This window comes from Monodelphis domestica, chromosome 4, assembly GCF_027887165.1.
Source record: "Monodelphis domestica isolate mMonDom1 chromosome 4, mMonDom1.pri, whole genome shotgun sequence".
In the NCBI taxonomy this organism is placed as follows: Eukaryota; Metazoa; Chordata; class Mammalia; order Didelphimorphia; family Didelphidae; genus Monodelphis; species Monodelphis domestica.
The window spans coordinates 281,500,332-281,516,053 of NC_077230.1; the positions used below are offsets into that span (position 1 = coordinate 281,500,332).

The 15,722-nt window shown below is 42.3% G+C and overlaps 1 protein-coding gene across 1 annotated transcript in view; it reads right to left on the reverse strand.

The window, feature by feature from the left end:
* ADAMTS8 (ADAM metallopeptidase with thrombospondin type 1 motif 8) overlaps nt 1-7,724 on the reverse strand; it is a 31,085-nt gene extending 23,361 nt beyond the window's left edge. Inside the window, exon 1 of the mRNA XM_007495137.3 lies at nt 6,939-7,724. Within this exon, the coding sequence (XP_007495199.1) occupies nt 6,939-7,718 (780 nt within the window). The 5' untranslated portion in view covers nt 7,719-7,724. The remainder of the gene's footprint in view (nt 1-6,938) is intronic.
* Nucleotides 7,725-15,722: the final 7,998 nt, after the last annotated feature.

Below are 15,722 nucleotides of genomic sequence, written 5' to 3' on the forward strand. Positions count from 1 at the left end.
AGAACAGAAGTAGCTTAGGCAGCTGTGGTGAAGGTACCTAGAGGCAGGGGAATGCCCAGGTTCCTGCTAATTCTTTGCGTCTAGGGCCATGCTCAACTTAGAAAGCTACCTTAGGAAGGGAGGCTCAGCAACTGGCCAAGGAAAAGGTCAAGTTCATTTGCTCTACCATCTGGTATCTATTTATACTTACCTTGTTTATGGAATAAGGACATGCTGCTGAGGAACAGACAAGATTCTACCTTAATGGGCTGATTGTGGCCCCGGCAGGTCCATAGAGGGTGAAGAAGAGATGGAAGGAGCTTGGATGGATGGAATAAAGCACCAATGGCTTGACCAGTTCTTGGGAAGCTGCCTCTGTGTCTTGGTCCTGTTACCTGAGTGGCATCCTCCATCACAGATTGTCAGAGTTGGAAGGCATTAGAGGCCATTTAGAGGACTTTAGTAGTCTTGATCAGAATCTGATCAAGAATCCCTTCTTAACATCCTTGAGAAGTAGGCCCTTTGTGGGCTTGGTCTTATATGAATATTCTCTTACAACACTGACCAATATGGAAGTATTCTTTGCATGATAATACATGTATAATCCAGATCAATTGACTTACCATCTCTGAAAGGTGGGAAGGAAGGGAAGGAAAGAGACAATTAAAATCTTATAATTTGGAAAAATGTATTTTTAAAATTGTTATTGCATGTAATTGGGGGGAAAATACCTTCGAATAAAAAAAAAATTCCTTTGTATCCCTTGGAGACAGTGAGGGAGGAGCTTCACTGCATCCAAGGCAGGTAGGCCATCCTACTTTTGGACACCCTTTAATTAGAATTTTTTTCCCCTTATATTAAGCATGAACAAAGCCAGAACAAATGCCATGCATGACATCTTGCTACTTGGCCATGTTTATAGGTGTCACAGGTACCTCTGATGGGCTGAATTAGAACATTTCAGTCTGGAGACACTTTAGGGAATGGTTTATTATCCAGATAAATCCCTTCCATTTGGTGTTCCTAGGGTTTGGGAATGACCTTGACCCCTCCAGTGAACTACTTTGGACAGAATCTATCTTTTGATTGCTTTAGTCATCAGAAAGAAAATCTACTAACAGAGCCAAGCGACAACCAAAGCAAATGGTGAGTTAGCATCCATCCCTTGATGGATTCCATGGTACTAAGATGGGTTGAAAAACAGAAACGTTTTTTGTTTCAGTCTTGGATACATACTTTCCCTGTGGTTGGACCCCTAGCACCTGAAACAATTTTTCATAAGGATAGGGTAGCAGAAGAGCTGGGGGAAAAACAGAGTGATTAAAGGAAAAGAGGAGATATAGAAAGAACTGATTTCATCCTTCCCTCCTCATGAGTTTATAGGTTTTTAGGCCTTTGAGAAATCCTTAGCCAGAATAAAGGGAGATCACCTCCTCAAAGCAGGTTATTTTAATAACAACCATAGCTAGCATTCTTATAATGATTTAAGGTTTACAAAAAATTTTATATGCCACCTCATTTGACATCTCATATAATCCCTTGAGATAGGTACTGTTATTATCCCCATTTTATAGATAAGGATACTGAGGTAGTGATTAGTTAAGTAACTTTCCCAGGATCACACAGCTAGTAAGTATCTGAGGCTGGAAGCAGATCAGACACCAGAGGATGATCCCTAAATGTATCACACTCCTTCAATATCACATATCTGTGCTAGGGGGAATACAAGCTATTGCACAGAGCATGGCACATCTATTCCTTTCTGTTGGAACTCCTTCCTGAACCATTTGAGATATGGCAAAGTTTAAAAAATAATAGTTAATCATCTATGAGTTTGTGCTTTTGAAATAGAACTATTTCACTGATGAGCTGTCCCATCAGTACCCACAGGGGGCAGCCACCTTTCCTAAGCAATAGCACCTGTCAGAAATCAAAATCTGTCTCCTCTTGTTATTAAAATATATTATGATGGCTCTACAATGAAGAGGAAAGAATATTGGATTTAGGACCCAGAAGCCTGGGTTTAAAATGCAGATCTAGAACTAGATACCTAGTAAATCATTTAAACTCAGCCTCAGTTTTCTTACTTGTAAGTTGAGGACAACAATGCCTAACTCTATGCAGGGCTGCCTTGAGGAAAAGTATTATATAAATGTGAGTTATTATGTGGTCTTATCCTTTCATTTAAGAGAGGGTTGCTTTCAAACTATTGTATTTTCCTCTTGAGAGGAAAAGATCTTTGATCTTCCTGTTGTTGGTCCTTACTGTTCAAAAGTTGATCCTAATATCACAATTCCTTCTACTATAACTTGGGACCACTTTCTATGGAATTTATTTGTTTTCTTTAACTAAAAGAAATTTTGCTTTATTCTCACTGTTAATCTATGTGAGATTAGGAAAGCTATTTCACTTGTAGAAGCCTCATTTTTCATCTGTAAAATAGGTATAGTATTTGTACTACCTACCTCAGAGGCTTGTTCTAAGGAAGGATCCTAGTGAATTCTAAAGTGCTATGGAAATATAAGTTATTATTCTAATTAAGAAAGAGATGGTAGGCATGTTTGGGGTAAGGGGTTGGAGGAGAAAAGAGCAGAACACTGGGTAGTTAAGATACTTTCCTTGGGGAAAGTTCCCTTGACTTTTGACTATGCTGATTTGAGCAACAGTATCTGACAGCTTAGGATAGGGTGTAGAAAAGAGTAGTAGGCAGAATGTCATTTACAACTTAAAACAGGGGATCTTAACTTTTTGTTTGTTACATGGTCCTCTGGCATTCTGTTGAAATCTGTGAACCCCTTCTCCGAATGATGTATAAGATAAACTATGTAGGATTACAAAAGGAACCAATTATATGGAAATACAGTTATCAAAACATAAAAAAATGTTCATGGATCCCAGGTTAAGAACTCCTGTTTAAAAGGACACCCTATACTCTCCCAGGTCGACTTAGATTGTCATCAAAGAATTGGAAGCATTTGCTTTAAGTCTTGTCTGGTAGCTGGTCGGCACTTTTCCCCTGGAGGATAAACAGGATAGGGAAGGGAGACATCAGTAACCTGCCCCTAGAAACAATCTGGTGGTGTTTAGGCATCATGAGATTAGCTCAGTCTGCTTTGGAGAGGTTGTCCAACTCCATGCTTGAGGGCTCTTCAAAAGGATAGAAGAGAATTCAGAAGATTGGGATTATTGAAGATACAATGACAAACTGGACTCTCACCTAAGGGTTCCTATGCTGAAAGACTCAGGGAGAGGGGCACCAATTGATCTGCCACCCAGTTCTTTCTTGCTCCAGTTTCATCTGGGGTAACAATTAGCAGGAGCCGGATATAGCCAGAGTTAATTGAATCTTCCAAGGTGGTCCCCTCCCTTTCAGAAAGCCCCTTTGTTAGAGCCCCTTAACTCTGAAATCAGATAAGAAGGTGGGAGGCAGGGGGCCCCCTTTGTCAGAGGATTAAGTGAACTCAATTGCATGAGTTCTGGAAAACTTCATAGGCGCCTGACAGTGAGACCTGCCCTGGGCAAGTTTAATTCTTCCCTCTCTCATCCTTGAGGGGTAACTGCTTTTCAGAAGAGGGTTGAGGAGCAAAGCAGTGGTTTACATGAGCTTCCCATGAGGATAAAAGCCTGGTCATGGACTTTGTGGTATGTTAGGCTTAATTGTCCATTCCCATAAGAGAGGACACCGTATTCAGACATTATCTGCAAGTAGAGGGCTGATGTAACCTGCAGCCCTTCCTTTTCATATATCCAGATGCTCACTTCTCTTAGGATAGAGACCCAGGCTTCCAAAGACAGGATTGCTCTCAGAAGTAAAATGGGAAATTGGAATAAATCGCAGAAAATTAGGGCTAGAACTCAGGTCTCTCAATTTGTAGTCCTGTCTTTTTCATCCTCTACCATTCAACTTATCATTAATAGAAGTCTTTGGGAAACTGCTTGAAGAGGTATGCTATGCTTTTAAAAGTGCCTATATGCCAAGGGGATGTTCTGGCCATGGGAGTGACCCTGTGACTGAAGCCTCATGGGGTTATATTCATCTGCTCTCTTCTTTGTCCTGCTATCCTAGCTAAGTTTTCATTTATTCTTCCAGGAGGGGCTTGGGAGGGGTGGAAAGGAGGGAAAAAGCATTGAGCACCACATAGTTCAAGTCTGTTGTGTTCTGCACAACATCAGCTTGGTTCTGTAGGATCTCCACAGCCAGGGAGGACGTCAGACAAAGAGGCCAGTAGGCGGTCATGGGAACAGCTGTGCCTTAGTCCTTGGTCTCCCTCTCCTGCCCCCAGATTCACCAAAGTGGTGACAGAAGAGGAGGAGATAGTCCATGATATAATGAGATCAAGGTGGAGACAGAGGGACTAGTAGAGCTGAAAAGTTTTTTCCTTTTAGGATAAATTTCAGACACAGCCTCAGAAATGGCTAGACTGATCCAAAGAGAGGAGATATGCTTTCTCAGGTGACATTAATGCTTTTTCTCATAAGTTTCCCTGTACCATTGGGTATGTGTGCCTAGGCAAGTGTGTCCAGAAGGGCTTGTGGAGGACAGAGAGAGATAGAGATAGGGAAAATGTGTATATACATAAGTGTTGAATGAGACCTTAATGGGATAGGTCACTTAAGCCATGCTCACAAAGAGCTGAAATCCTATTGGCAGGCATTGACAGTGAGAGTGAACATATCAGACACTTTAGCCTTCCTTTGACTTTTTGTAATGGACTTGAAGATAAAGGTTCCAAGGGCATTAATGCTAGCCTAGAGAGAAAAGGCCATGGGAAAGAACTAAGCTTTGTCTCTTTTTCACCCAAACTTTCTATCCATTTTGTTGCCAAATTGAATTTTCTCCAATCTAGGAAACACAAGGGCTAAAAAACTCATCTTAATTTGCTTTCTTGAAAGCATTTGGAACTTGTGGGCTAGAAACCAAAGCTGTCTGTTTCTGGTCATCTATAATGCCCAGTGATGACAGGTATTTGTTAAAAATAAGGCCTTGAAGCTTCAATTTGGATATAAAGACCCCTGGATTAGATCTGCTTTTCCTGTTTTCTCCTCATTTTTCACAGGGCTTCTTTTTCCCCCTCTTTTTTCTTTATCAATTCTATTTTGCTATATAAGCCAGAAACAGGCCTTGGGGGTGGGTGGGGAAAAATGTGTTCAGAATGAACCTATTTTCTTTTGTTTACTGGTAAGGGCTCCCAGGACAGAAGTACCTAAAATGAGGGAGGGAAAGCAGCAGTCCCCTTGAGCATATTTCTGGTATCTACTCTCTGGAGCTTTCTTTCTGTGGGAATTAGAGGAAGGAGGTAGGTTGACTGAACAAGCCAGCACCTGCCTCTGATTCCATGACCAATGTGGAAAATGTAAGTAAGGTAGACCCAAACCCAACCCATGTGGATAGACTGCCTGGGTGAGGTAGAGCTGCCTACTTGTGTTGTAGGAGAAATCAGTAGCAAGGGAGAGAGCAGGTTTAAGTAGCTGAGGTTTAGCCAGAGTTTTTGTGGCAATCAGAAGTATCAGGTAGAACTCTTATCCCCTAATACTCCATATGACAATCAGGATTGAATGAATTTCTTAGTGACAAGAGGGAGTGGGAAGGTGGGGTGAAGAAATGGAAGGTAAGCCTATTTCCTTTCTCATAGTTGTTTCCCCTTAGGCTGTCATTGGTACCCTAGATATCCTAGCTTCATGCCCACTCTGAAGGGCACAGAATGAGGTCACTGTGATTCTGGATTGATTGGCAGCCCATAGATGCCCTTCCTTTGGAATTGATTTCTTTGGCTCAGTGCTCTAAGAGACTTAGATCCAGAAGGCAGATCGGTTTCTCCCTTCCTGGCACAGGTCCTGGTTCTATTTTTCTTTGGGAGCAGGGAGAGGATAGCTATCTCCTGTCTTTGGTACTCTCTCTACCAACTTGGGTCCTTCATACCTTGGGAAGGTGGTGAGTCTGAGGAAAAAAGATACATCCTGTGTTATCTACTCTGATTACAAGTGGTCTGGGTACAACTTACATACATGTTGGGCTACTTCCTGCTTCCCAGAACATGGCTATCTATATACATGATCTGAGATCAGCAACAACACACAAAGTACAAGGCTTTAGAAAGTATGTACTATACACATATGCATACAGACAGATACATAGCCCCTTCCAAAGGGTTAACATTCAACTATTCTTCTTCCCTCCCTTTTCCACTAAAGCTCTACTTTCCAGAGTGGAGTTTCCCACCCTGCCAGGCACACAGTCCCCAGGCAGAAGTCCCATTCTCCTCCCATCTCATGTTGGTTGTGGGCACAACCCAGTTTTGTTGGAGCTATGATCCAGGTTGGCAAATATGTTCTATAACACCCCCTACCCCCATCAGATTCAGCTGAGCAGATAGAGAATTTGCGTTACCTACTCTTCTCAGAGGTCCCCTTTCCTGAATACAATCAGAGTTCTAGTCTTAGGTTGAGAAACTATAGTTGTTTCTTCCTCCCTATCTTTATTCCCTTGAGTCCTTCCCAAATGATTGAGGAAGAAGGGATACCCTCTCAAGATATTTTAGGTTAACTTGCATAGGGAGGAGATATTGAGAGGAGCCCAGGGGGCAATTCACCCACACAGCAACTTTGCAGGTGCTTCCAGGATTTCAGAATGTGTGGTAAGAGGACCAAAAAAAAAAGTGTTTCCAGGAACTTTGTAAGTAAAACTGTGATGAAAGTAATGAGGGAGTAAGTTATGGTCCAATGTGGGAGAGTGAAGACAGAAAGGGTTAACATTTCCCTGAGTAAAGGAGAGATGGGGAGTAAATAAAGGCGAGAAGTGTATAGATGGTTAAAAATAAACGAAAGGGCAGAGAGAGTCAAGTAGAAAGTTCTTCCTGAGGGAAGACGGGAAGGAGCTGAAGGTTGTCTGGGGATGCAGGCTGAAGTAGCTAGGGAAGGCGTTAGGAGCCTTTGGTTAAATACCAGGAGTGCGCTCCTACCTTCAGATCCGATCCATAGAAGCGGGCCATCGAGGCATCCGCCACCAGCAGCGTCTCCACGTATCGCGGCTCGGACACAAATCGCTTGGTCCTGCTGGTGGCCCCCAGGGGCGGCGGGGACTCGCTGGCTCCTTCCGCTTCTTCCTCTTCCTCCTCCTCCTCTTCCTCCTGGGGGTCTCCCTCTTGCGCCTCTCGCTCAGGCCCCAGGGTTAGGGAGGCTACATCTGGGGAGCTCAGCCCGGGGAGACTAGCACGCTCCTCCTGCCCCCCGCGCAGCAATCTGTGTGGCTGGGTCAGGGGGTCTCCGGCTCCCACAGGGCCCGTGGGCTGCACGATGAACTCTTCGCCGTCCAGTAGAAAGGAGCCACTCAGCCCTCCGCACAGGCTGACGGCCACCAACGAATCGGGCTGTCCATTGACTGTGCCCGAGTAAAAGCAGCTCCGCAGCCCCTCCTCGCCTCGGGCCAGCCCCCCCGCCCCGCCCAGGTGCTCGATCTTGAACTCCGGGGCCAGAAAGCTGGCGTCTGGAGCCAGGCGCAGGAGAAAAGCCTTCCCGAAGGCAAACAGGTGGAGAGCAATTTCTCCCTCACTGCCCAACAACCTCGTGGGCACCACCAGCTCATGGGCCTCCTCCCCCGGACTGGGCAGGGCCAGGGCGCTCGAGAACAGCAGCGGCAGCAGCAGCAGCAGCGGCGGCGGCGGCGGCGGCGGCAGCAGCGGTGACCACGGCCAGGGGGAGGCGGCAGGGCCCCGGGGCAGGGCGGGGAAGGGCGAGGGCATGGGTGACTTCGGAGTGCGACTGGCACAGGAAGAGAGAAGCCCAGCCAGGGCAGTGGGGCAGGTGCTGGGCACCGCTATAGGACGGACCTGAAAGGTCTGTCACCTCGGAAGAATCCCAATCAACTCGGTGAAATCAGATGAAGGGGCAGCGAGGGGACAGCGAAGGGAGGCAGGCAGCCCAGTGCAGGGACTCTGAGAACAATGCAAAAGGCCAAACCGAAGGGCAAAGGGAGGGAGAAAGACCCTGGGCTCCGGGCTTCCTCCGGCGGCTTGGTGGCTCAGCCCGTTTCCCTCTTTGCGGAGATCCTGCCTCCCGGAGCAGCAGCGAGCTGGGGAGCCGGCTGAGCGGGAGCAGCTGCCTCTGTGGCCCAGGCGTGGGATCCGTCCTCCGCCCCTTCCCCCGGACTCTGCTTTGCCTGTTGAGCCTCCGCCTCCCTCTACCCTGGGAAGCACCCGAGTGGGCTGCCGAGCCCTCCGTATTTATACTTCCTTCCCGGCTTTGACATAAGAGGTTTATTTTTGATCTCTCACTATTCCAGTTTCCCCTCCCCTGGGATCCTAGAGAGAAGCTGAAAAGAGGGAGAGGGGAAAAAAAAAAGTTTTGGACGAAATTTAAAGCCAATCAGGAGTTAGCGAGACCCGCCTCCCCGCCCTCCCGCCCCCACCCCCCTTTAAGTGTCAACTCCAACTTTTTTTTTCCTTTCCCCCTTTTCCGCTTTCCCATATTAACCCTTACAATGCTGGGCTGGCATTCAAGGAGGACAGCAGCTCAGGTAAGTCTTCTCTGGCCACAGCAACACTGCCCAGATCCCAGCACGGTCTGGGGTGTCGCCCCAGATATGGCTCCAATTTTTATTCCTGGGGCCCAGGGAAGGGGGATTCCAGGATTTCAATTGTCAAACCCAAAGTAGGAGGCAGAGAAGGGATCTACACAGTTCACCATGATAACCATATCCTCATCCCAAATCAAAGATCCTGGAAAATCCCTCCCCAGCCAGCTTCACTAATCACAATGGACATTGCAACCTGGGTGGAGAAGCAGGCAGAGGGCCACATTTCCACCGGGCAAGTGCTTCCCTCCCTGTGGAGGGAGGAAAGATGGGAGCAAAGTGGGACCACCCCAGAAGATAATTAAGAAAAAAATCAGCTAGTAGTTTTTGGACTCCTCCTTTGGAAAGGAAGGTGCTCTTCAGGAGCAGCACTGGCTGGAAGCCCTGACTATTCTTCCTTCAAGTCTGGCATGGTGTAAATTGCCTGACCTGCTTTTTGAAAGTTGGATTTTCCGACCCACCCGCACCTCTTTGCCCCTTTCCCCCCTCTTTTTTTTTTGCCCAATGGTTTCTTACACCCTAATTACAAAGGTGGGAGGGTCTTCTCAACATCAGCCACTCCTTGACTCCAACTCTGGTTCGGTGAAAGGAGTAAGACTTGGGTACAGCAGTTGAATAAGCTCTTGATTCAGCCCTTTCTTCCTCAAGGGATCCACAGAATAGATTTTGAACATGCACATTTTGGTTAGGGGCTCCCTTCTTCTCTCCTCTTTTCCCAGGTCCTAGTGGGTTAGGATTCATTAGGGGCCAATACTTAGGAAAAGTGGAGAAACTAGAAGCCCCCTTCATTTTCTGCATCCCCTCCTCCCTTTGAAAGCCCAGGGAAAGCTGAAGCTTGAGGTCATTTCTGCTTCTCATTAGCAGTTGATTCCATGCAGTAGCCAGGATTGTTTGTAGCTCCTATGAAGCTCTCAGGGCATGTTAAATTCAAAGAGGAGACTATCACAACAACAACAAAAACACATTTGTAGTAGCTGAATCCAGGGTCAGATCCTCCCTTGGGTTTTAGGGGGGAAATGTTAAAGTAAGCACCTCTTCCTAGGGCTAGACCTTTCCTGGAGATTCAAGGGAAATGGTACAGCAATAATCTACTTCTATGACTTACTTCCTTTAACAGATCAGACAATGTTAGACCCACAAGTGACTTTAGAAGTCTAGTAGTCTAACTCATTTATTTGACAGGTGAGAAAACTGGGACTGGACAAATGACTTGCCCTTGTCAGATTAGTTAGGGAGTAATAAGAGCAAGACTAGTGTTCTAAGTCTTTTGGGTCCTTACTTCATGCTGAGTCCAAGTTAGACAGATTGAAGAACTTTCAAACTCAGAGCATTATGGAGTTGACCCAGGGAGGTTTTCCTGACATCTTTCAGGATAGAAATAACTTGTACTTGCCTAGGATGCTTTAGAGGAAATTTTCTGTGAGGCAATGAGATGGATGGAAGTGGCTCCTCCAATTCCCTTCCAGCATGAGAACTCAATCGTTTGTGAGGAACAAAATGAGCAAGACACCTCATTTCTGCACAAGCAGTTTAAATGGTATGGGGACAAGCTGACCTGGGAAAAGGACAATGAGTAATCATTCTTTGCTCTGGGTTGTTACTAAGTTTCTGACATTAACCTTTGCTCCTTAAAGCCCCTCATTCAGCATTTCCCAGATTGCTTTTCTTCAAGAGTAAAATTCTTGCATTTAAAAAGCAACTGTACTTTATAGCTTCCCTCTCTAGGTTCTCCTTGTCCTTGGAAATTGCTATTAAATTTCCTAGGGCTTCAGCGGGACTAGTGTAGCAGAATATATTACTTTCCCCAACCCCTACCCCCACATCTTTTTTCCCTCAGTCTCTACTTAAAACAAAACAAAAAACCAGTAGGCAGCAAGGCAAGAGGAGGCTTTTATTGATGACTTGTAAACAAGACAGTGAAAGTTTCAAATCTTCATGGAGCCTTCAGCTCTTTTGAGGGAAGAAGCTATTTACTTTCCCTTTTTTTAATGAAAAAGTCTTTTTGGATTTTTTTTTGAGATGCTAGATATTAGGAAATTTTAGATTTGTCTTCTTTCCTCCTTTAAAAACAGAATAAGATAATATTGCTGGCTCAGTCCATGCTTTGGTAAATTAACATCTTCATTATGCTGTCAATGCCTGCCCCATCCTTGAGACTCAGCAAACTTATCACTGGGGAAAGAAAAGAAAAGAAAACAAAAATGCTAAGTGGCAATTGCTACTTCTGAATCAACCACAAGATGTCAGACTTGCCTCAGTTAATAGTTTCAGGCACCTCTGGGCATGTACCCAAGTCTTCCTCATGAAAGACTGAACCACTACAATTCAAATGAACAAATGTTTAAAAATTTTCTTAGACTTTGAGCTCCTTGAGACCACGGGCTGTCTCTTGCCTTTTTCTGTATCCCCCATTGATGAACACAGTGTTTGGCACATAGTAGGCACTTGTTGATTTCTACAGGCAATTCATCATTAGATAAAAAAGCCCACCTGTCCCTGTCCTAAAGAAGCTTATATTCTTTTAGAAGGATAAAACTATGTAGAAATGAAAAGCAAGAAAACAAATGAAAGTACCTAGAAATATTCTGGTAGGTTTTCTATTAATTATGGACTTCCTTATTCTTGTCATAGTCATAATTTCTATCTTCACTATTAATATGTGTAGAATTATATATTATGATAAAGTCTTGTGAAACTGAGGTTAATAAACTTGAAATTTGTTATCACAACATTATAGTTGAGTTTTATTTAAAAAATTTAAATAATTTCCATTTAAGTGAAGTTTTAGCATCTGGTTCAAAAGCAAAGGCATCCTATCTAAATAAGTAACAAAATCTTTGCCCAGTAGTTCCCATAAAAGACTTTCATGTTTATGAGGATTATAATATAATGCAGGCTTATTAATAAGAATGTAAGTTTCCCACTAACATCTCTAATTCTACTGAATAGTTTCAATTAATATCTTAGTTTAGTTTATAGTCTATGTGCTAGAGGTCCACAGATTGTTGTTGCTGAATAACTAGTCCAATAGTTCCCAGACTTTTAGACTCAAAATACCTTTATAGTCTTGAAATTATTATTGAGGACCGACCAAAGACCTTTCATTTAGGTAATTGCAATCTGTCAATACCATATTAGATATTAGAATGTCAAAATAGTTTTGCCTAATAGACTTCTTGAATGGTTCTTAGGAACCCCAAGGGTTCCTAGACTAAAGTTTGAGAACTGCCGATCTAGTCCAATTCCAGAACTCCATAATACAAATGAATGAATGGGTATTTTTGAGCCCTTACTATGTGCAAATTTCTGAGCAAAACATTGAGAATATGAATAGAAAAACAAGATAGTCTGTGTTTTCAAGGAGCTTGAATTCTAATCTGGGAAAATAGATACATGCAAGAAGTTTCAGCTACAAGTCAGAGAAGTACTATTGTATTACTTGTAGTAATAACTTATTTGCTTCAATGAAAGGCTTCTGTTGGGGTTGGGTAAGGGGGATGATTTAATGGGATGTGATAGAAATAAAAATTGAAAATTAAAAATATACCAAAGAAAACAAAAAGAAGTTCAGAAAGGATATGCAAACAGGGCAAATTTGTTATTACCTTGTTAACTTTATTGTTCTTGTTGTTCATCCTTCATTCTCAAAGAGGACCAATGACATCATGGTGTAATGTCTCGACTTGTCCATGGATTAGATTTAAGTGAGGCAGAGTTGCATAAAGACGTCATCCTCACTCTCTCTTCCAAAGTCAAGTACAGTGGCAAGACAAAAGTCAGGATGCTGGTGATGGCTGGGATGCAATGGATGACCTTGGTATCTTTGATGTTTGACAAGCTCTAAGCGCTCCACAGCACCATTATGTAATGATTTATGTGTAAACTATATATTAAATAATAGTTCATGATTTTGTATATACTCTGCTTTTTTTGTTCTTCACATACTGTAATGTTTGTGGTATATTGTAACACTTGTCATGATTGTTAAGTTGATTTAAAGAAAAACTGAAATTGAAACAGGTTAATTGAACAGAGACTAGATCCCAAGTTCTATGACTCTTAGATTTTTCCCCCCATCATACTCTATTATCTCATGATATACTGGTTGTTCTGTCATTTCAATTGTGACTGATTCTTTGTGATCTCATTTGGAAGTTTTCTTGGCAGAGATTGGAGTGGCTTGCCATTTCCCTCTTCAGTTCATTTTAAAGATGAGGAAACTGAGGCAAGCAGGGTTATTTGACTTGGCCAGAATCATACAGCTAGTGTCTGAGGTCAGATTTGAACTTGGGAAGATGAGTGTTCCTGACTCCTAGTCTGGCCTTCTATTCACTGAATCACCTAGCTGCCTATACATACTACATTAAATACGATAGGTAGTATTTAAATATGTAGTACTGATATGCTTGTGGTACTTACAAATCCTCTTTTCTATCTTTCTGGCCATAGTGGCAAAATGTAAATTATTGCTTTTTGTCAGATTCTTAAACCTTACTATCATTAGTTGCAGTATGTTGATGACACTAGTGATTTACAGAGGTTAAAAAAAGGGTTGGGCAACAATTTGGGGGGAAATGGTGGGATAAGTGAATTCCTTCTCAATGCCCCAAGTATTGTGTAAAATATAGCACCATTCATTTAAAACAGATCCCATTTAAGTGTAAAGATTTCTTAATTGGATAGTTCTGGTGTGTGTGTGTGTGTGTGTGTGTGTGTGTGTGTGTGTGTGTGTGTGTGCTTGTGAGAGATAGTGTGAGATTGTGAGAGATTGTGAAAGAGAGAGATTGTGAGAAAGAGAGAGGGAGAGAGGGGGATAATGAGAAGGGGGGAGAGAGAGACAGAGAGAGAGACAGAGAGAGAGATAGAGAGTGAGAGTGAGAGAGAGACAAAGAGAGGGTAGGGAGAGAGAGAGACAGAGAGAGGGAGACAGAGAGAGAGAGACAGAGAGAGTGAGAGAGAGAGAGAGACACAGAGAGACAAAGAGGGAAGAGAAGAGAAGAGAGAGAGAGAGAGAGAGAGAGAGAGAGAGAGAGAGAGAGAGAGAGAGAGAGAGAGAGAGAGAGAGAGAGAGAGAGAGAGAGAGAGAGAGAGAGAGAGAGAGAGAGAGAGAGAGAGAGAGAGAGAAAGTTCCCCACAAATCTTCCTTAAGTGGAGCACATTTAATAATCTCACCCCAGCTCACCTTTAGGCTGTGTTCCAAGACTTTAAGTCATCCCATTACCTTCCATCATGAATAATGGAGGTGAAAGGGTTCATTGTAAATAGAGCTCTTGAGCTTCTTTCATGTAGGACTGTTGATTTCCATGCAAGAACTAGTATCTGACTCTTAAAGGCTGCCTGCAGCTGACTGCATATTAATATAATCAGGTCCTCACAAATGCTTAGGGAATAGAATGAAAGCTTTTCTAAAGGGGAAGTAATACACTGGATTAACTTTTCTTTGGGGTGAATCAAGGATTGAATCATTGAAAGTAACTTTAGAGACATCTAGTACAATCTCCTGCCTTCAGGTAGACAGATGGTAGATGATTCCTTGTATATGATCTCTAGATTGAGAATCTGTATATCAATTTAAGAAGTCTATGAAAGACTTTGAGTGCATCTTCAATACTTCAAGGATCCATAATTTTAAAAGTGTAAGTGCTTTGTCTGCTGATTGATTCTATCAGAAGATGGCATTTTATAGTTGTGGTGAACAAAAAATCAGTAACACCCATTCTAGTCTTCAAATAACAATAGGAAATTCTTTATTAATTCTAATTTCAATTGCTTTTGTTCTTATTAATCCAACTTTATAAAGTCCGAGCTCTTCAGGAGATGGTTTTATCTAATGTCATATTAATATTTACTACATAGAATTTCTTGGTTTTTATATGTCCCTCTCTTTCTTGTTCTTCCTCCTCATCCTCTTCTTCTTTCTTCTTCCCTGAATGGCTATTCTATTTATCTTGTGATCTTTGATTTCCAGATCTTTTTTTCATTTGAACCTGCTTCTGTCCAATTATCCCCAAACTTTTATATATGTAATTATTTATTGGTTCCATGTCTGTGGAAATTTCACTCTGTTAAATTGATACTTCTCAATGTGTTGAATTCACTCTAAATGATGATCATTTAGAGTCAACATACCCAATCATATCCCCATGTGATCAATCATATGTTTTTCTTCTGTGTTTCTTTTCCCACAGTTCATCCTCTAGATGTGGCTAGTGTTCTTTCTCATAAGTCCCTCAGAATTGTCCTGGATCATTGCATTGCTGCTAGAAGAGAAATTCATTAAGTTCGATTGTGCCATAGTGTATCAGTCTCTGTGTACAACATTCTCCTGGTTTTATATATATAATTTCATATTTAATATCTTAAAAGAATAAATATTTTAAAAATAGACATTTAGCATCAAATTCTTACTTAAATTGATTCAGAGAACTTCATTGTCCTTTAGAACTCAGTTTAGGAATGTGTTGTGATATTGACATGGGCACTGAGATGAAAGTGATGGTTGGTCCTATTTACTAATGAAATTGTTTTCTTTTTTCTTTTAAAAATATTTTTCCATTTTCCCACATTTTGTTTTCTTTCCCTCTCTTCTTCCCTCCCTACTCCCAGATCCAATAAGCACTTCCACTGGGTGATACAAATGTTATCACTTATACCTATTTCCAAATTACTCATTTTTGCAATAAAGCAGTCTTTTAAAATAAAATCCCTAAATCATATATCCATATAAACAAATGATAAGTCATCTGTTTTTCTTCTGCTCCTATTTTCTTTCTCTTGATGTGGATAGCATTCTTTCTCATAAAGTCCCTTGGGATTGTCTTGTATTAGCAAGGTCTATTACATTGTATTGTTCCACAGTGTTTCACTTTCTCTGTATAGTGTTCTCTAGGTTCTGCTCATTTCACCTGTTCATTTCACTCTGCAGTTCTTGGAGTTTCTTCCAGTTCATATAGACATCTTCCAGTTCCATCATTCCTTATAGCACAATAGTATTCCATCACCATCAGATACCACAATTTGTTCAGCCATTCCCCCATTGAGGAACACCCTCTCATTTTCCCATTTTTTTTTGCCACCACAAAGAGCACGGCTATAAATATTTTTGTATGAACATTTTCCATTATTATCTCTTTAGGGTACAAACCTAGTAGTGGTATTGCTGGATCAAAAGGCA